General features: G+C 21.0%; 5 protein-coding genes across 5 annotated transcripts in view; 1 reads left to right on the top strand and 4 right to left on the bottom strand. All coding sequences in view use genetic code 6, as the record gives it.

Moving 5' to 3' along the window:
* Positions 1-1,369: 1,369 nt before the first annotated feature.
* On the bottom strand, positions 1,370-2,533 carry TTHERM_00261820 (hypothetical protein; the record flags this gene model as incomplete). The annotated part of the gene is made up of 1 exon (XM_001009030.1): positions 1,370-2,533. The coding sequence occupies one exon, from the start codon at positions 2,531-2,533 to the stop codon at positions 1,370-1,372; it is 1,164 nt and encodes a 387-aa protein (XP_001009030.1).
* Positions 2,534-4,772: 2,239 nt separating this feature from the next.
* On the top strand, positions 4,773-7,220 carry TTHERM_00261810 (kinase domain protein; the record flags this gene model as incomplete). The annotated part of the gene is made up of 14 exons (XM_001009029.2): positions 4,773-4,796; positions 4,853-4,905; positions 4,985-5,074; positions 5,141-5,230; positions 5,285-5,374; positions 5,443-5,532; positions 5,583-5,672; positions 5,720-5,809; positions 5,858-5,944; positions 5,995-6,084; positions 6,636-6,725; positions 6,811-6,900; positions 6,962-7,051; positions 7,118-7,220. The coding sequence occupies 14 exons, from the start codon at positions 4,773-4,775 to the stop codon at positions 7,218-7,220; spliced, it is 1,167 nt and encodes a 388-aa protein (XP_001009029.2).
* A 714-nt stretch (positions 7,221-7,934) lies between these two features.
* TTHERM_00261800 (transmembrane protein, putative) lies at positions 7,935-9,068 on the bottom strand (the record flags this gene model as incomplete). Its single annotated transcript, XM_001009028.3, has 1 exon — positions 7,935-9,068. The coding sequence occupies one exon, from the start codon at positions 9,066-9,068 to the stop codon at positions 7,935-7,937; it is 1,134 nt and encodes a 377-aa protein (XP_001009028.1).
* A 4,288-nt stretch (positions 9,069-13,356) lies between these two features.
* Positions 13,357-14,490, bottom strand: TTHERM_00261790 (transmembrane protein, putative; the record flags this gene model as incomplete). Its single annotated transcript, XM_001009027.3, has 1 exon — positions 13,357-14,490. One exon carries the CDS (start codon positions 14,488-14,490, stop codon positions 13,357-13,359), a length of 1,134 nt encoding a protein of 377 aa, XP_001009027.1.
* A 4,549-nt stretch (positions 14,491-19,039) lies between these two features.
* Positions 19,040-20,721, bottom strand: part of TTHERM_00260780 (Serine/Threonine kinase domain protein) — a gene marked incomplete at both ends in the record, with an annotated part of 9,986 nt that continues 8,304 nt past the window's right edge. Inside the window, 7 exons of the mRNA XM_001009025.3 lie at positions 19,040-19,201; positions 19,350-19,424; positions 19,483-19,739; positions 19,814-19,925; positions 19,973-20,025; positions 20,105-20,160; positions 20,218-20,721. The exon at positions 20,218-20,721 is cut by the window's right edge and continues 284 nt beyond it. Of these exons, the coding sequence (XP_001009025.3) occupies positions 19,040-19,201; positions 19,350-19,424; positions 19,483-19,739; positions 19,814-19,925; positions 19,973-20,025; positions 20,105-20,160; positions 20,218-20,721 (1,219 nt within the window). The remainder of the gene's footprint in view (positions 19,202-19,349; positions 19,425-19,482; positions 19,740-19,813; positions 19,926-19,972; positions 20,026-20,104; positions 20,161-20,217) is intronic.

Genomic DNA, 20,721 nt, shown 5'->3' with positions numbered 1-20,721 from the left:
AAAAGCTAATTAATTTACTTATTTAGTCTAATTATTTTAATAAAACTAAAATATAAATAAATAAATGGTTTTTAGTTTTGGAAATGTCTTGAATTTGGTAACTTTATGAGAAAAGAATATTTATTTATTAATTAAAGATTTTCATTTTTCATCTTTTGAAAATGTCTCAAGTGTTAAAAAAATTAATGAAGTAATCAATAAGCAAGAATATAGATGAAATGTTTAATAATAAAAGATATACCTACCTATAAGAATATGCTTAGTATTTTATTCATAAAATACACAAAATAAATGAAAAGCCTTAGAAGAATAACTTATTTACAAACCAAAAGATTTGTCCATACTTAACTAATTTAACAATTAAACATTTTACTATCAAATCACTGATCACTGATCATAATTTTCGACAAATTTTTTTAACTTATTATGCTATAAGAAATTACTAGTGTTTATAAATAGCTAAATTTATTTCTTTCTCATAAGAAAGGTATTAATTTGTTAGCTATCTATGTTGCTAACCTTTTAACTAACTAACTAACTAACTAACTAACTAACTAACTAACTAACTAACTAACTAACTAACTAACTAACTTGCAAAATAGTGAAAAACAAGCAATCTTATAAGGGAAAATATTCTTTTGATTTTAAAAAATAAATAGAAATTAGATATAATTATTTTCCTATCTCTTATTTATCGGTAAGTAATTAAAGCAAAATAGTAATAAAATAAACTCTCTAGGGATCAATAATTTATTTATGAATCTAGCTTAATACCTTAATAGTAATTTAAAGATATTTTATAAGTTAAATAGATTATTCAAGTTTACGCTTTCACTTAAAATTAGGAAACAAACATTGATATCAAGCTAATTCTATTTATGAATTAAAAAATTTAGTCATCTTTTAAATTAATCTTAAAAACTTACTCATTCAAAACTTTTTCTTAGCGAATTTTAAAAATTGGCCTCTTTCTTCACAAATCAAATTTTTCTTGTCAACTCTTCTCCACCACTACCACCATAGAATTGTATCATAACATTTCTTTCATTATTATTTTATTTTTCTTTCAAATTTTAGAATACTTTTAAAAAATAATAATAGAAACAATGTTATTAATAGTTTTGAAATATATTTTGATTTATAGAAAGATAAGTAAATAAATGATTGATTGATTGATTGATAAATAAATTAAAAGAAAGAAAGAATGGTAGTGCTATAGTATAATTAAATTACGGATTTGTGATAAATAGAAATAGCTGTATCGAAATTGATATTTAGAAGATAAAATTATGATTAGGTTATAATTTACAACATATATAATAAAAGAAATAAAAATTCGAATACTGTATAATTTATTTTTGAAGTTTAATCATAAAATATTAAGCATAAGCAAAATAAATGAGAGGAAAATAATTCCCGATTAGGTAGTAGTAACGCTAATTCCAGTAAAGTTAGGAGTGATATTATTTCCGTCCTCTGTAATAGCATCATCAGTTGTGCTAGAAATGAAAACTTCAAGCCCAGAATTATCTAAGACGGCATCTGAAGTTAATTAAAGTATTCTATTATTATTATTTTATTCATCTAATTAAAGAATTCTTGTGATATTTTGCTCTAACAAAGGATCTCCTTAAAGAATATTCTCACAACCAACACTTTTTGTAAAAACATTAGTTCCATTGCACATTTTACTACCGTAGCCATCACTGTTGGTCAACTTTGGATTTAAAAACTTTGTTTTTACGCTTTAAGTAACGTTAAGACCACATGTGTCATTTCCTTTAATATATGCTGCGTTTAATTCAGATAAGATTAAATCTAAGTTTTATGGAGTAAACATACTTTAGAAGCAAGTAATAGCACTGTCTGTTTAAGACTAAAAGGCAGCAACTGAAAGCTTTGAAATTTTGAGTTAATTTTATGAATTAAAATAGTTGCTAGCCTGGTCTACACCTACACAAGCTGCGCAAAGAGCTCCTCTGGTGTAAGAAGAAATGGCTTTAGCAAATTTAATTTTGCAATTAGCTTGTGTGGTTCTATTTGCTTATAAAACTTTAAGTGTGGTATTTTCAAAAATAGCCTTTGCAGTCAAAGGGACACTAGGTAAAACATTTTAGGTACAGTTCCTGCTTAATTATGATACATAGATATTTATAAGCTTTTAGAAGGCACTTTTTGCTTATAAAATAGGTTTAACTTTTAATAAGGCAGCTTAGTCAACAAGTTTAACATAATTAGCATCGCAGCAGGTCTTTTATTGTGCATATCCAGAGCAAACGCCCAAACTAGAAGAGGTTTTGATAGCTGGTTTAGCATTTTAGAAAGCCTTCTAAATAGCATTATTTATTTATTATCCTTTTTAATCAGAATTCAAGATATCATTCAGGAGTTAGCTAGCTTTGGAGAAGATAGGATGAGAATTGCATACTGCATTTGCAGTTGAGTTTTTATTTTCAGTTGTGCTTGTAGGACCAGCATAAGTAAATATTGATATTTAAGATAATATTAATAATATTAAGACAATCTTATTCATTTTTCTTCTACTTTCTTGTTATTATTTTTTTAATTTATTTATTTATTAATTACAAACTCAAAAATCTTCAAGCTATTTAAATATATTTTTTTCTGAAAAAAAGGAAATAAATTGCATATAAATTAACAAGTCAAATAATATAAATTTTGTTCATTGCTATTATTAATTATTTTTACAATATGAAAGTTACATATGATTATTTTTGACGGAAAATCGAATGAATCTTAAGTAAAAGTTAGATTTTACCAAAAAGATAATTAGTAAAAGTTCATTTTATTCCATAAACTTAAATTCTTCTTAAAGTTAATTTTATTAATTCGTATCAGCTGTTTATAATCAAAGAATTTTTAATGCAGTAATAGTGTATAAATTAATTGCCATACATTTTTAATTAAAATAAAAATATAATTTTATATTTTTTTCTTTATTTGTTAAGTTCTTAAGCATATTTATAATTTCATATTTTTCTATTAATTGTTAAGTAAATTTAAATTGTAAAAAAATGGTAAATATATTAAAGAAAGCTTGAACATGCATAATGTTATCTCCACTAAGAGTGTTATATATTTCATATAAATTCTAATATTTTTGTTAAGTCTGATTTAATATATTATATATTTATTTACTCTAAGTTTTATATGTTATATTTACCATTATCAAGTATCATTTAGAATTATTTTTTCAGTTTTATTTTTATTAATTGTTCGAATTTAATCAATAGCAAATAAATAAGAATCTTTTGTTGCTTGCTTAAGATAATTGGGATACTTTCTTTCTTTCTATTTTATTATTTCTTCCTTTATTCGAATTAAATACAAAATTATTTATCAATTAATTTCGAGCGAGCTAAGGGAAATTCAAAATGAATGATAAAATAAAAACAACTTTCTTTTTTCCTAATTAAAATTATATAACTTATTTTTTATTTGTTTAAAAGTTGTTAAGTAGACTTGCAACAACTATATTTATCATTAGAATTTCCCATTTATTTTGTTTGAGATAAATTAATTAAATCTTTTGAAAGTATCTATATTAATAAATCGAAAAGAAAAGGAAAAAAAGTACAAAAAAAATTGTGAGTCAATTTCGAATCAAATAATAATATAAAATTAAATAAATGTAACTTAAAAAATAGATTTCTATTTTAAATATCTTTTATTATTATTATTACCTTTTTTTTCTTTTGATATTCATAGAGAAAATAAAAAATATTCAAATAAATTAATTAGTATTTTCTCTTTAAATTAATAGTGTAAACTGTCTGGTCTGGTCTTAAAGAGTCTTATATAAAAAAAGATATTTGTATGCTATACATGCTCCTGAAAGTTATTTTTATCTTAATTCCTTCTTAAAAAATGATTTTAATTACCTCAAAAAAAATAATTTTTTAAGCTTAAATAATATGTTAAATGATAATAAATTCTACTATTTTATTAAATCAGGTGTTATTAACATTTTCTTTATATTATCTTTAAAATAATACTATAAGCAAGCTGTACTTGTATTTACAGTATAAAAAGATATGTTTAAATATTATAAATGTACCTAAAATTAATTCATTAAAACCTTTATTCATATTAGATAAATCATTTTTAATTACTTATTAAAAACTAAAAAACTAAGTATAAATAATAGTTTAAACGAAAATAAATTCTTCCATTTAAATTAAATTATATTTGATTAACTTTTATTTATAAAATATTGATTTATTTTATTTATGAAGCGAATTCAAATGTGTGTGACTATGCTTTAATTGTATTGCTGGTTTTGGATATTATTTAATTAAATTCTAAACATAAATAGTTATTATTCTATGTTATAAAATTATTCCAAATAATCTTTGTGTTAAAAATTAATTGAGATTCCATTAATTTTTAAAGATTATTTTCCATCAATCTATCTCTCAACACTTTTAAAAATATCTATTTAAAATTTATGAATAAATTAGATTTCTAAAATAAACTATTATTTTTTTAATAAATTAATTAAAATAATTTAATATATTGAGTACAAGTATTTCTCCTAAAATAATTCACCCTCCTTATATTATTTGGGGTTTCTAATATTAGAAATTATATTATATATTAGATAAAATTTAATAAAAGATATTGATGATTTTTTCTACTTTTACATATAAAATTAATTGAAAATGAATTATTTATTTTAAAGAAATAAGCTAAATAAATATTGATCATATTTTTCCTTTTTTTAAAATAAAAAAAATTATATTAGTAAAACTATGAAATTTGAAAATCTATTTCAGGTGAGCAAATTTTATTAAAATTGATGATTTAAAATTAATTTTTTTTTCTAAAAAAGTTTATTAATTAAAAAGATATTTGGCATATTAAAGATCTTTTACTAATATTTAAGTATACTTATTAAAAGCAAATTAAAAGAAATTTAATTACTTTTTGTGTTATTTATTACACTCTTTTTAAATCCAAAAAGCTAAAATATTAGTTTTAATTCTTTTGCTGATGACTTAGGCAAATCAATCGCTAAATACGAAGAATTGATCAGTTTGACTTATTAACAAAGGTATTTATTTATTGGTTAATTTAAATATTAAAAATTAATAAATATTTTATGTTTTATTCAAATAAGTATCTGCCAAATAAATGCAGAATAAGCATCACTAATTGGTAATGGATTTTTAGGTTGTAAAAATCTTTAATATCTATCTTTGAATCTGAGGTAAATGTATTGCATCTTTACTTATTTTAAATTTCTTACCCAACATCTAAATAGTACAAATAAGATTTAAGATAATGGAGCAACTAAGCTATTTGAATGCTTCTCTGAATGTTGCTAACTTTTCACTTTAGATATTAATTTTAGGTAAAGCTTTAAATCTATCTTTATTTAAATAAAATTCAAAAAGTAATCATTTTCATTATATTTAAAAGCTATAACGGTATAACAAAATAAGGAGCTATTGGGATGGGAAAGGCTTTAAAAAAATGCCAAAATCTTTCTATTTTTCATTTTAAGTTGATGTAAACATAAATTACACTAAATAATTTTTTTAGCTAATTTAAATTTAAAGATCAAACAAAATCAAAGATGATGGATTAAACGAGCTTGCTATGGGAATAGCGAGTTGCTAAAATCTCAAAATTATATCACTTTATTTAAAGTATTTTTTAATTTTTGATTCGAAAAAACAAAAATATTTTATATCAGTGATAATCAGATAGGAGACTTAGGGGTTTAATGTTTAGGCAAAGAGTTAGAAAAAAATATTAATCTCAACTAGCTTACACTTGGATTTAAGTATTAATTCTATTACAAATTTATGGTTTTTAATTATTTTACATTTAGTTATAACCTTATCACAAATTTTGCTCTTTTTGGCTAAGTTGGATCTCTGTTCTCCCTAAGCATTAAAGCTATAACAATTGAATTATGGTAAATTTTAAAAATATTTTGCTAAATAAATTCATTTTCATTATTAAAAGTTAAAATAAATTAGATTAATAAGGAGCAATAAATATAGCAACTTCTCTTGTTTAATTTTCTAACCTTACTGATTTAACACTTGACTTAAGGTTTGTATTTGATATAAATTATTTCTTTATTTTCTGATAAAAGCATTAACAACTCTCTCTATCTTGAATAATTTTTTAATTTTAAAAAATTTAATATTAAATAAAATTAATTATTTTAGTTTAGTAAAGTTATTCAAAACAAATAAATTTCCTATTTTTTGAGGACTAAATTTTTACAAAAATTTTGATTTAAAAAATTCCTTAATTAACGAGAAACTACGGTAATTATGAAATAATAATTTCTTTTAAACATAATCAATCAATCTTTCATTTAATATAAAATAATATTTTATTTAAAATCAATTTTTAATTTTTAATTTCATAAAATGCTCTTAATATAGATAGAACTAATTTCTACTCAATTTTGAATTTTTTTGAGTTATTCTTTTGATTAATTGATAAAAAAAACTATGTTTATTTTTTTAAAAAATATACTTTCTACATTATTAAAACATTAACTTATTATTAATTAATTAGCATAAAAAATCAATAGAAAATTATTTTATATTAGGAAAATATTTATTTTTATAAATTAATTTTTAACAAAATAGTTTGAATAATATAGGAGATGAAACAATCAATAATTTAGCTAATTAATTAGTTTAATGTGCTGATCTTTTTAAATTTTAGCTAAATTTAAAGTAAGTATAAATGATTAAATATTTACTTTATTAAATTTACTTTAAATTATAAAAATTGAAATTAATAAAAAAATTTTTTTAAAAGTTAAACAAATATTAGTGATTTAGGCATTTAGAATCTATGCAATTCTCTTATCATACTAAAAAATTTAAGAATACTTAATATTGGTTTGATGTAATAATATTTACTAAATAATCATATCATTTTTTTCATTTATACTTAATTAATTATAAAGTGATACTAATATCAGTGATTAAAGTATTACTAATTTGAGCTATACTGTTCATAAATGTGCTAACCTGTAGATCTTTTCTTTTGAAATTGGGTAATATAAAATTTTGTTTTCAAAGATTTATTTATTTATAAAAATATAAATAAATATTATATTAAGATGGCTCAAACTAAGCTCCTAAATCAAAAATAGATTTCTAAAGAAATTGAAGAAAGCAAGCAAACTTATTGATTACAAAATAAATAATTGGAAAATTAGATGATGACAAATTAAAAAATAGATATTTTGTTAATAAATAATTAGAATTCATTTACACTTTAAATGCAAAAATAATTTTATTATTTTTTATATATTTCTAAATGTAAAAAAATACTTTCAAAAAAATTATTTTTTAATTTATTTATTTATTTAAATTTACTTGTAACTTTTTTATTTTTTTATAATTTATTTGAGTTCTATTTCTCAATTTTTATTATTATTTAAATCTATTTCGTGCTATTACTTACTACTCAATTTATTTATTTATTGATAGTCTTAAAATAATTGTATAAATATAATAGTGCATAAAAAAAATTGATACAAGAAAAATAAAAAGGTAAAACTCTTAAAAAAAGGATATTATTATAAATTAATCAATATTATTTTAAAACTTCCTAATAAAAATAGCTCAATAAATCTTTCAGATGTATATCAATTGTTAAGCTAATAAGTTCAAATTAATCAGACTGAACTATAGTCTACTTATTTATTTAGTTATTTATATTACTTTTGGTTTTGTCTACCTATTTTGCGCATCTTTTAATTTTTTTATCTTAATTTGTTTATTGGGTATTTATTTATTTGTTTGTTTGTTGTATATTAAAAACAAGTAAGGAAATTGTAAAACTCTAAAAGTAAAAATGAAATATAATAAAACAGAAAATAATTATTTATACATAAAATAATAATAATTCCTTTTAAAATTATATTTTATCATTCAAAAAGCTAATGCCAAAAGAGAAATTAAAGCCAAAGCAGCTTTAATGATTTCACTTGAGGTTGTGCTAACATTGTCAAAGCTTGTGCTTATATTACTACCATTTTCATCAATACTGCTATCAGTAGAACTTGTGGTATAAACACTGACACCTTAAGGATCAACAACAGCGTCTGGGGCAGCAGAGGCATCAAGTAATCTAAACATTTCATCATCTTCAGATCTAAGGAGTCTGCTATTGTTTGATTCAAGATTTGCATCACCTTATAATAAACTTTCACAAGCAGCATTATTACCGAAAACAGTAGTTCCTTTACAAAGCTTGCCACCATTACCATCGCTATTCTAGATTATCTTATTAGTGAAAACAGTTTAGATTTTGGTCAATACACTACTAGCACATGTAGCATCTGAAATGTATTTACCATTTAATTCATTTATAGTAGCTTTAAAAGCGTCTCCAGTGAATATGTTGGCAAAACAAGTAGCAGCAGTATCAGTGGCAGATACGAATTGATTTACTGAATCTTATGTAACCTTAAGTTAACCTTAGGCGTTTACGTAATCATTTACTTTATCAACACCTGAACAAACTGTGCACAATGCACCTCTTGTGAAAGAAGTAAGAGCTTTGGCAAAGTTAATCTTACAAGTAGCTTGACTAGTTTTTAAAGCTTAGAAACTAGTTAAAGCAGCATTTTTTAAAATGGCATCAGCAGTAACAGGACCATTAGTAATATATTTTGAACATAACTTATTTGCTTAAGCAGCATAGATGTTAGTGAATTTCTAGAAAACAGTTGACTTAGTTTGAATAGGCTTAGCTTTCTATAAAGCAGCTTAGTCAATAAGTTTAACAATATTTTTATCACAGCAAGAGTTTTATCCAGCATAGGCAGAGCAGACACCTAAGTCAGCAGCACTTTTGCTTGAAGGTTTAGCATTTGTAAAGCTCTTGAAAAGAGCATCACTTTTAGTTTTAGCTTTTCCACTTGTATCAGTAGCAACAAGACTATTAACAGAACTCTAAACTTTATTTAATAAAGGATGAGTACCACATGTTACTGAAGATGCAGCAAAAGCTAAGGTGATAATTTAAGCTAAGAGCAAAGCTAATATGATTGTTTTGGACATTTTTAATTGTTTTTATTTAATTGAATTTTGTTTTATTTTAAATTATTATTAGATAGTTTGTTTGGTTGAAAATCAAACGCTATTTAAACCACTAAATGGATAATGTTATTCTTATTGCTAATTTACTTAGAGTTTTTGTCAGTTATTAATTAAGTGATTCTTTTCAAATCTGATTTTAGCTAAATCAAATATTAAAAAATTATATAGACTTTAAGTTTATGGAGTTAATATTGATTAATCATTTAAGTGTTTTTTTTAATTAAGTTTCTACTCTCTAAAAACTGTAACATCAAATTAAATAAATGAAATTTTTTTAATCTAGACAGAAAAATCATAGTTCTTTTTTTTTATATTGGACAAATTTAAAATGTTTTTTATTTAATTTGAATCTAACTTGTAAAAATCAACAAAATATTTTATCTTTTGTTCATTCGTTTTTAACTTATTCTAATAAAAATATATTCTTATCACAAACAAATAAAAAGAAGGCACAACAAAAGGTTTCCGATTTTGTAAATCGGTATAAAATACTCTACAAATGCCATTCAAATGTTTAATGTTTTTTTAAATATTTAAATTCGTCTGGCGATCTTTCTAATTAGAGAGATATTGTATTTCTCTTTACTATTCAAATATGATTTGAATTATTACGCATTTATGAATTATTAAGTCATTTCAAAGTCTCTAAAATTTATTTTTTCTTAGTATACAATCAAGTCTCCAAATTATTTTTGATTAATTTCATCATGACAAACCTTCAATTATATCTTCAAAATATGAATATCAATTACTTTCGTATGTAAAACTTTACCAGATTCATATTTAGGTATTTAATGACATGATTTAAAAAAAGGGCCAATTAATACAGTATTTATTTGCGTTTAAAATTATAATTTTTTCATAATGAAAAACATTAAATAATTGCAAAAAAAGAAAGAATTTAAATTTATAAATTTTATTTTTTCAAATTTACTTGATCCGGGTTTTTTAATTGATAAAAGTCTAAACTGCAATAAAGGCTATCAGTATGAGCAATTTAATAGCTTATAACAATAATATGATATAACATAATAGGTATTTGCAATAGCGTTAGAAAGAATAAGGGATAAGATGTGTAGAACTAAAAATTTTTGGATATTTTTCAAGATATGCATTTTAAAATCTTGAAAGAAAATGACATATTAATAAAATATAAAGGGAAAATTTAAAATCTGAATAGAGAGTGATTTTATCAGAAATATTACAAACAAACTCATTGAACGAACATATGAATAGAGATAATAAAAAAGTCTTCAAATTTAAATGTTTTCAGAAGCAAAAAAACATATTAATTCAAGATTTAACACAAATAAACAGACGCATTTCTTGTTTTATAACAAAAATATTCTCTATTTTTAAAATCTTTAAGCCAATCAATAAAATGTTTTCACATGCATTTAACAAAAATAATAAGCCGAAATTATATTTTTAAATTTTGAGTTACAATTTATTTGATTGTAATAGGAATTTAATTAATTTATATTTATGAGAAGAAATAGAAGAATGAAAAAATTTTTAATTTATTTATTTATTCATCTATTTTTACAAATTGAATGAAAATTTATTGGTTTGATAAGATTTAATTACACAAATAGTTTTTTGTTCGATTAGACTTAAATTTTTCAACTGATATTTTCTGAAATGAAATGAAAATATTATCTAGGTATCTAATATACTAACTATTTGTTAATTTGCTTTTAAAGTTAAGAGGAAATAATGATTCTAAAAAATAATATAAAGACTTTGTTTTTACTTACTAATTTTTAATAATAAATAAATTGAAGGTTCAACCAGTAAATCAACAAGCAATCATCTTTTATTTGCTCTCTTAAAAGATTAAAAAAATTATTTTAATACAAAAATTATTATTTTATGGGTAGAGTATTAGTAGTTTTAAGCTTTTAAATTTAGATTTTTAGCCACTTTCAAATGATATTTTCACTTAAAATAGAAGTAAATTTATTAAAAACTTAATCATAGCTTTTAGTAAAAACAAGGAAATTATTTCCATAGCATTAAATTATTTTTCAAGAAACAATTATATAAAAATATGATTCTTAATTGTTTCTTGTTGAATATTATTTAAGAGAATTTTATTTCGACTCTTCTCTCCATTTTTAAAGATAAAATAAAAGAATGGAAATACTGAAAAATTTAATATAAAAGAAAAATCAAATTTAACTCTAAGAAAAAGCAAAAATCATATAGAAAAAAAGTATCTTTTTGATTAGGTATAAAATATATCAGATTGCTTTGATGAATCTTAAAAATTTTATTTCATTCGAAACAGCTTTATAATAACTTACTAAAGGACTTGTTTTAAATACAAAAAAAACAAATGCATTTGAAAAAATAAAAATATTTTGTCTTGTTTGTTTTTGAGGGATAAAGTCAATTAAATATTTCTCTTAAAAATTTACTAAAAAATTGTGAAGAAAAGATTGTTTGAACAAAGTATTTCAGTCATACTTATTTATTTATATTTAATAATTTAATGTAATAGAGCGTTGCTCGCTGACCTTTTTTCAATCTATTCTTATTATTTGATTAACCACTAATTAAATTAATTAAAAAAGGCAAATATTTGTAAAATTTGATCATTACAAAAGTAAAATATTGTAAACAAGCACAATTACCAAATAATAAATTTGATCGAATTTAAATTAAATTAAAAACTTTGATGATATCTATTTTTAAGGTAAAATCTATAAAATTTTATCTAATCAGCAACTAATTTTTTGATTAATCTGAAAAAGATTGATTTTAGACAAATATATACAAATGTTAATAATATTTTTTGAGCTTTTTTCTTTAAATTTTAATTGAAATTAATAAAATAATTTATTATTTTTTTATGGTCTCATATAATTAACTAACTATCAAGATATAATACATAGTTATTTGAATTTAGATTATAATTTATACAAAATTTTATAATGTATGGCTATTGCAATAATTTTAGATTTATAAAATTTATCTATTCTTTCTAAGATTTTATTTATTATTTTTCTTAAATACCACTAAATTTTAGTTTTCTTAAAAGATAAATACTTAAAGTCAGCACTTATAAAAAAAATAAATATTTTATTTTTATAGCAAGGAACCAAACTAAAATTAAATATATTTTTAAAAATTAAGTGCATTTATAAATAATTGTAAAATAAATATTTAAAAATAATAAATAATACATGAAATTTTTAATTAATATTTAAGTCTATCTTGAAATTCCTTGCTTACATTCTAACAATATTTATAATCAATTTATTAAGATGTATTCACCACCTTACAAATTTAAATTAGCAACAAATATCTAATAGCACCAATCAATTCATAAAATAGTTAAATCCTCATCAGGTTTAACTTACTAATAAATAATATTTTATTGTTCTAATTTATCAAATTGAGTAAGAATTTTAATTAATTTCCTTCTTTGATTTAGAAAATTTATAAAATATCATTATTTTTAAAACATATATCTAGATAGATAGATAGATAGATAGATAGATATACAGTTGAGACCGATATTTTCCCCTCTTATACTTTAAAAGCAAAAGCAATTTTATAATTAATAAAAGGATAAACTTTCTTTTAAAATTTTATATTTTTAATTGTAAATAAATACTTTCAAAAAAATAATTTTTTTAATTTATTTATTTAAATTTACTCTTTACTTTTTTGTAATTTATTTGAGTTCTATTTCTCAATTTTTTTATTTTAAAAAAATGTATTTCATGCTATTACTTCCTTTCTCAATTTATTTATTTATTGATAGTCTTTAAATAATCGTAAAGAGATAATATGGCATAACAAAAATTATAAAAAATAAATGAAAAAGTAAATCATTCAAAATATAAAAATATAAGGATATTTTTATAAATTAAATAAGATTATTTTAAAAAATCCTAATAAAAATAGCTCAATAAATCTTTAATATATATATATATATTTCAACTATTAAACTAATAAGCTCAAGACCAATCAAGCTTAGCTCTTTAATTCAACTATTTATTTAATTATTTATATTTATTATTTTAACTACCTTTGGTTTTGTCTATCTATTTTGCACATCTTTTAATTTATATTATCTTATTTAGTTTATTGGGTATTTTTTTGTTTGCTTGTTTGTATATTCAAAAGCAAGTAAGGAAATTGTAAAACTCTAAAAGTAAAAATGGAATGCTATAAAATATAATATAAATTATTTATACATAAAATAAAAATAAATCCTTTTAAAATTATATTTTATCATTCAAAAAGCTAATGCCAAAAGAGAAATTAAAGCCAAAGCAGCTTTAATGATTTCACTTGAGGTTGTGCTAACATTGTCAAAGCTTGTGCTTATATTACTACCATTTTCATCAATACTGCTATCAGTGGAACTTGTGGTATAAACACTGACACCTGAAGGATCAACAACAGCATCTGGGGCAGCAGAGGCATCAAGTAATCTAAACATTTCATCATCTTCAGATCTAAGGAGTCTGCTATTGTTTGATTCAAGATTTGCATCACCTTGTAATAAACTTTCACAAGCAGCATTATTACCAAAAACAGTAGTTCCTTTACAAAGCTTGCCACCATTACCATCGCTATTCTAGATTATCTTATTAGTGAAAACAGTTTAGATTTTGGTCAATACACTACTAGCACATGTAGCATCTGAAATGTATTTACCATTTAATTCATTTATAGTAGCTTTAAAAGCGTCTCCAGTGAATATGTTGGCAAAACAAGTAGCAGCAGTATCAGTGGCAGATACGAATTGATTTACTGAATCTTATGTAACCTTAAGTTAACCTTAGGCGTTTACGTAATCATTTACTTTATCAACACCTGAACAAACTGTGCACAATGCACCTCTTGTGAAAGAAGTAAGAGCTTTGGCAAAGTTAATCTTACAAGTAGCTTGACTAGTTTTTAAAGCTTAGAAACTAGTTAAAGCAGCATTTTTTAAAATGGCATCAGCAGTAACAGGACCATTAGTAATATATTTTGAACATAACTTATTTGCTTAAGCAGCATAAATGTTAGTGAATTTCTAGAAAACAGTTGACTTAGTTTGAATAGGCTTAGCTTTCTATAAAGCAGCTTAGTCAATAAGTTTAACAATATTTTTATCACAGCAAGAGTTTTATCCAGCATAGGCAGAGCAGACACCTAAGTCAGCAGCACTTTTGCTTGAAGGTTTAGCATTTGTAAAGCTCTTGAAAAGAGCGTCACTTTTAGTTTTAGCTTTTCCACTTGTATCAGTAGCAATAAGACTATTAACAGAACTCTAAACTTTATTTAACAAAGGATGAGTACCACATGTTACTGAAGATGCAGCAAAAGCTAAGGTGATGATTTAAGCTAAGAGCAAAGCTAATATGATAGTTTTAGACATTTTTAGTTGTTTTTATTTAATTGAATTTTGTTTTATTTTAAATTATTATTATTAGTTTCTTTGGTTGAAAATCAAACACTATTTAATCCACTAAATACATAATGTTATTCTTATTTCTAATTTACATAAAATTTTTGTCAGTTATTAATCTAGTAATTCTTTTCAAATCTGATTTTAGCTAAATCAAATATTAAAAAATTATATAGACTTTAAGTTTATGGATTTAATATTGATTGGTCTTTTAAGTGTTTTTTTTAATTAAGTTTCTACTCTCTAAAAACTGTAACATCAAATTAAATAAATGAAATTTTTTTAATCTAGACTGAAAAATCATAGTTATTTTTTTTAAATTGGACAAATATAAAATGTTTTTTATGTAATTTGAATCTGTCTTGTAAAATCAACAAAATATTTATCTTTTGTTCATTCGTTTTTAACTTATTCTAACAAAAATATATTCATATCACAAACTAATAAAAGAAAGCACAACAAAAGGTTTCTGATTTTGTAAATTGGTATAAAATACGCTACAAATGCCATTCAAACGATTAATGTTTTTTTAAAAATTTATATTTGTCTAGCGATCATTCTAATTAGAGAGATAATATATTTATCTTTACTATTCAAATATGATTTGGAGTATTACGCATTTATGAATTATTAAGTCATTTCAAAGTCTATAAAATTAATTTTTTCTTAGTATACAACCAAGTCTCCAAATTATTTTTGATTAATTTCATCAAGACAAACCTTCAATTATACCTTCAAAATGTGAATATCAATATCAATTTTATATGTTTTATTTTACCAGATTCATATTTAGGTATTTAATGACATGATTTAAAAAAAGGTCAATAAATACAGTATTTACATATAAAATTATAATTTTTTCATAGTGACAAACATTAAAAAATTGTAAAAAAAAGAAAGAATTTAAATTTATAAATTTTATTTTATCAAATTTACTTGATCCGGGTTTTTTAATTGATAAAAGTCTAAACTGCAATAAAGGCTCTCAGAATGAGCAATTTAATAACTTATAACAATAATAGGATAAAAGTTAATAGGTATTTGCAATAGTATTAGAAAGATTAAGGGATATCATAAATAAAACTAAAAATTTTTGGATATTTTTCAAGATGTGCATTTTAAATCTTGAAAGAAAATGAATGACACATTAATTAAATATACACAGAAAATTTAAAATCTGAATAGAAAGTGATTTTATCAGAAATCTTTCAAACAAACTCAATGAACGAACATATGAATAGAGATAATAAAAAAAGTATACAAATTTAAAGTTTTCAGAAAGCAAAAAAACATATTAATTCAAGATTTAACACAAATAAACATATGTATTTCTTCTTTTATAACAAAAATATTCACTATTTTTAAACTCTTTAAGCCAATCAATAAAATGCTTTCTTATTTTTTTAACAAAAATAATAAGCCGAAAATATATTTTTAAATTTTGAGTTACAATTTATTTGATTGTAATAGGAATTTAATTAATTTATATTAATGAGAAGAAATAGAAGAAAGAAAAAATTTTTGATTTATTTATTTATTTATTCATCTATTTTTACTAATTGAATGAAAAGTTATTGGTTTGATAAGACATAATTACACAAATAATTCTTTGTTCGATTAGATTTAAATTTTTCAACTGATATTTTCTGAAATGAAATAAAAATATTATTTATCTATCTAATAATCTAACTATTTGTTAATTTGCTTTTAAAGTTAAGAGGAAATAATGATTCTAAAAATTAATATAAAGACTTTGTTTTTACTTACTATTTTTTACTAATATATAAATTGAAGGTACAAACAGCAAATCAACAAGCAAGCATCTTTTTATTTGCTCTCTTAAAAGATAAAAAAAATTATTTTAATATAAAAATTATAATTTTATGGGTAGAGTATTAGTAGTTTTAAGCTTTTAAATTTAGATTTTTGGTCGCTTTCAAATTATATATTCACTTAAAATAGAAGTAAATTTATAAAAAACTTAATCACAGCTTTTAGTAAAAACAAGGAAATTATTTCCATAGCATTAAATTATTTTTTAAGAAACAAGCATATAAAAATATGATTCGGAATTGTTTTTTGTTGAATATTATTTAAGAGAATTTTATCTTGACTCTTCTCTCCATTTTTAAAGATAAAATAAAAGAATTGAAATATTCTAAAATTTAATATCTAAGAAAAATCAAATTTAACTCTAAGAAAAAGCAAAAATAATATAGAAAAAAAGTTTCTTTTTTGATTAGGTATTATATATATCAGATTGATTTAAAGAATCCCAAAAATATTATTTGAATTTTTGTTTTGACTACTTTTCTGTATACAGCTCTATAAAAACCTATTTTAAAAAATATAAAATGGCAACAAAGCATTGAAATTATGTAATATTTTAAGCTTAACCTAAATAGATTTTATGCTTTATAATTAATTAATCATTTCTTTCTTAAAGATATTGTTTTATATTCAACAAAATAAACAAACGCATTTAAAAAAATAAAAATATTTTGTCTTGTTTGTTTTTGAGGGATAAAGTCAATTAAATATTATTCATAGAGATTTACTAAGAAATTTAGTTTAAAAAAATAGTAAAGAAAAGATTGTTTGAACAAAGTATTTCAGTCATACTTATTTATATTTATATTTAATAAAATAATGTAATAAAGCGTTGCTCGCTCCCCTTTTTTCAATCTATTCTTTTTTTTTGATTAACCACTAATTAAATTAATTAAAAAAGACAAATATTTCTTCAAATTTGTAAAATTTGATCTTTACAAAAGTAAAATATTGTAAACAAGCACAATTACCAAATAATAAATTTGATGGAATTTAAATTAAATTAAAAAATTTGATCATATCTTTTTATAAGGTCTAACCTATACAATTTTATCTAATAAGCCACTCATTCTTTGATTATTCTTAAAAAGACTGATTTTAGACAAATACATACATAAAAAATTTGTTGAGCTTTTTCCTTTAAATTCTAATTTAAAATAAAAAATGAATTTATTATTTATATATATATATATATATGCTCTCCTTTAACTAACTATCAAGATATAATAAATATTTGTTTGAGTTTTAGATTTACAATTTATTCATTCACAATTTTATAATGAATGGCTGGCTATTGCAATAATATTAAATTTATAAAATTTATCCATTCTTTCTTAAAATTTAATTATTTTTCTTTAATACCACTCAAGATTTGTATCATTTTTATTAGTTTTCTGTATAGAAAAATACTTAAATTTAGCCATTATAAAAAAATATTTTTTTTTTAGCAAGGAACTAAACTAAATTTAAATTTATCATTTAAAAAATTAATAAATAAATAACTCAAGAAATTCTTAATTAATATTTAAGTTTTTAATTCCTTGTTTACATTCTAACAGTAGTTATCGTCAACTTAATACGATCTATTGACCACCTTACAAATTTAAAATAGCAGCAAATATATAATAGCAGCAATAATTTCTTAAAGTAGTTAAATCTTCATAAGGGTTAACTTACTAATAAATGATATTTTATTGTTCTAATTTATCAAATTGATTAAGAATTTTAATTAATTTTCTTCTTTGATTAAGAAGCTTTTAGAATCTCATTATTTTGAAAATACATATTTAGATAGATAGTAGATAGATATTTAGTTATATTTAGAAAATATTTATTTGAAATTCTCTATGAAATAAAATTGAAAGTTAATGAATAAATAATTATTTATTTATTGTATAGCTAATTGAATTATTGGATTTTAGATTTATTATTTTAGAAAAAAAACTATTAAAATACAAACTATATTTATATTGATCACCTTTCTTTCTGAGTTTTTATACATTTTTTACTTAGCTCAAATTAATAATTAATTATAAAGTAGAAATATTTTTTATTCTTTATTTTTGTCACTTATTTTATAGAATTAAAATGGATAGAAAATAATCAATAAAAATGATATAAATATTAATTTTAAAAATATTAAATCATTATCTAAACAATGTAAAATTTAGATAAAATTACAATATTTTTTTTGAATGTTTTTTAGGCATTTTTTAGTTATCTTAAAAATGATAATCAATTATTAAGCACAAATATTTTTTTAGTGTTTAACTTGGAATTTGTTTTAAAATTAATAAAAATGGATAAATTTTAATAATTAAAACTGATATTAATGTTTATTTAAAATATAAATAGCTTAAATTTATCATTATACAACATGTAAATTTTATATAAAATTGACTGAAACTTTAAAATTAAAATAATTCTAAAAAACAATTTCCTATGCTGTAAATAACAGCAAATATTTATTTATTTATTTATAATTATTTATATATTGTTGTTATAACAATCAATTCAATTTTTTAGTTTTTATTCACACCTTTTTTAGTTATTGCAAAGCAGTAATTAAATCTTCTTTAGAAAGCCTTTTTTTTAATTTTTGTCTACTTTTTCTTTGCAAAAAATACTAGTTATGTATGTATGTATGTATGTATTTATGTAATTTGATTTACTAATTCATGAAAAAAAATCAAAAATTTTCAATCTATAAATCAGAGTTTTCTATCTTAACAATATCAATAAATGATTTTATTTTAATATTCAATTTATCTAGTTGAACTTAGGGAATCTATGTTTATAAAATATTTATTTAGTTCTTTGTTGTATCATTTATGAATCTTTCATTCTATATCTAATTTTAAAATAAAATATATTTGAGTATATGATGAGGATGGATAAAACATATCTAATATCGTTCTTATTTTAAAATAAATAAAAAAACTAATAAATAAATCATATGAAATATTTCTTCTTCTTTTTAAAATATATTTAAATTTTACCTCCTTTCTTACTATGTTGAAAAATAGTTAGAATTACTCTTGCGTCATGTCTTTTAATAGACTAACCTTCTATTTCTTTATTTATGAATTTAATATAAATAAATATAAATTTGAATTTTGATGAAAAAATTACTTTAAATTATTCTGATTATTTACTTGGAATGATATAAATATTTTCTTCATCTTCTTCTTCTTATTTTTTTTTTACTTCATCTTCTTCATAATAATATCCGTCATAGGATTTTTTATCATCATAATACAAGTTTTCATCATGAATTAGTTTAAGATGACTATATATGAGTTTACTTTTCTAATAATCTGATTTATTTTGAGATTTCTCACCCAACAACTCTTTTTGAAGTAAATCTGGTGTTAGATTTTGTTAGTTTTCTTTTTTATATTTTTATTTTGGTTAATTCTATTTCAATATTTAAACTAAATTAATTAAATATCTTTTTATTTACTTTCAAAAAAGCTTAATTATTAAGGAGTTTGTTTATTTTAGTTGTTTTCTTAATCTTATAATTTTAAAGCACTTTCAAAGGAGATTCTGCGAATTATATAATTTTCTTTGTTCTTTATTTTATGAAAAGAATTTAATTTAAAATTAAAAAGTATATTACAGATTGTGAAACAAATTCATCCTCTTCTTCAATTATTTATCCTAAAGATTATTCTATTTATTTATTTATAAAGTAATTTTAATTTATTAACTGAAATACAAATTTATAATATTTATTTTTAATTCAACTTACTTTGAGTTTTTTATTCAGATAGATCTTAAGAATTCTTCTCTTAACATTACTCCTTACTTTATGATATAATAAATAAATTAATAATTAAATAATTTTCTTCACAGTTAATTTACGCTACAAAATTATTTTTTTTTTCGGTTAATAATTTGCAAGAAGCAGCACTGTTGAATTCTTATTCTTTAGAAATATTTTCTTTTGTTTTAGATAGATTTTTTTGTTCTTGAGAATTACCATTTAATTCTGTATTCAAATCTTTTTAATCTGATTTGATTGGAGTAATTGGAGTTTCATCAGCCTATTTCGGGTTCGATTTTGTTTTTATTTCACATTGAGTGTTTTATTTTTCTGGTTCACTGACTTATTTTTTGCATTTACTAACTACTTTTGCAGTTATTCTTCTAGTAATTTAAATTTCTTCGTATTTTATCTAATTATTTTCATTTATATTTTCTTTATTGATATCTATTTTTTTTTCTTCTTATTATACAACATCTTTCAGGTATACTGTAGCTGGTAGATTATTTTATTAAGTACAAAAGTCATTACTTTTAATTGTTTTAATAGGTGATTTTGGTGTTTCCATCTATTTAATATCATCATATTTATTTTATTCTTGT

This window comes from Tetrahymena thermophila, assembly GCF_000189635.1.
Source record: "Tetrahymena thermophila SB210 genomic scaffold scf_8254788, whole genome shotgun sequence".
NCBI classification, from domain to species: Eukaryota; Ciliophora; class Oligohymenophorea; order Hymenostomatida; family Tetrahymenidae; genus Tetrahymena; species Tetrahymena thermophila.
The sequence above is the reverse complement of the archived record's forward strand: the minus strand, read 5'-3'. Positions and strand labels throughout refer to the sequence as shown.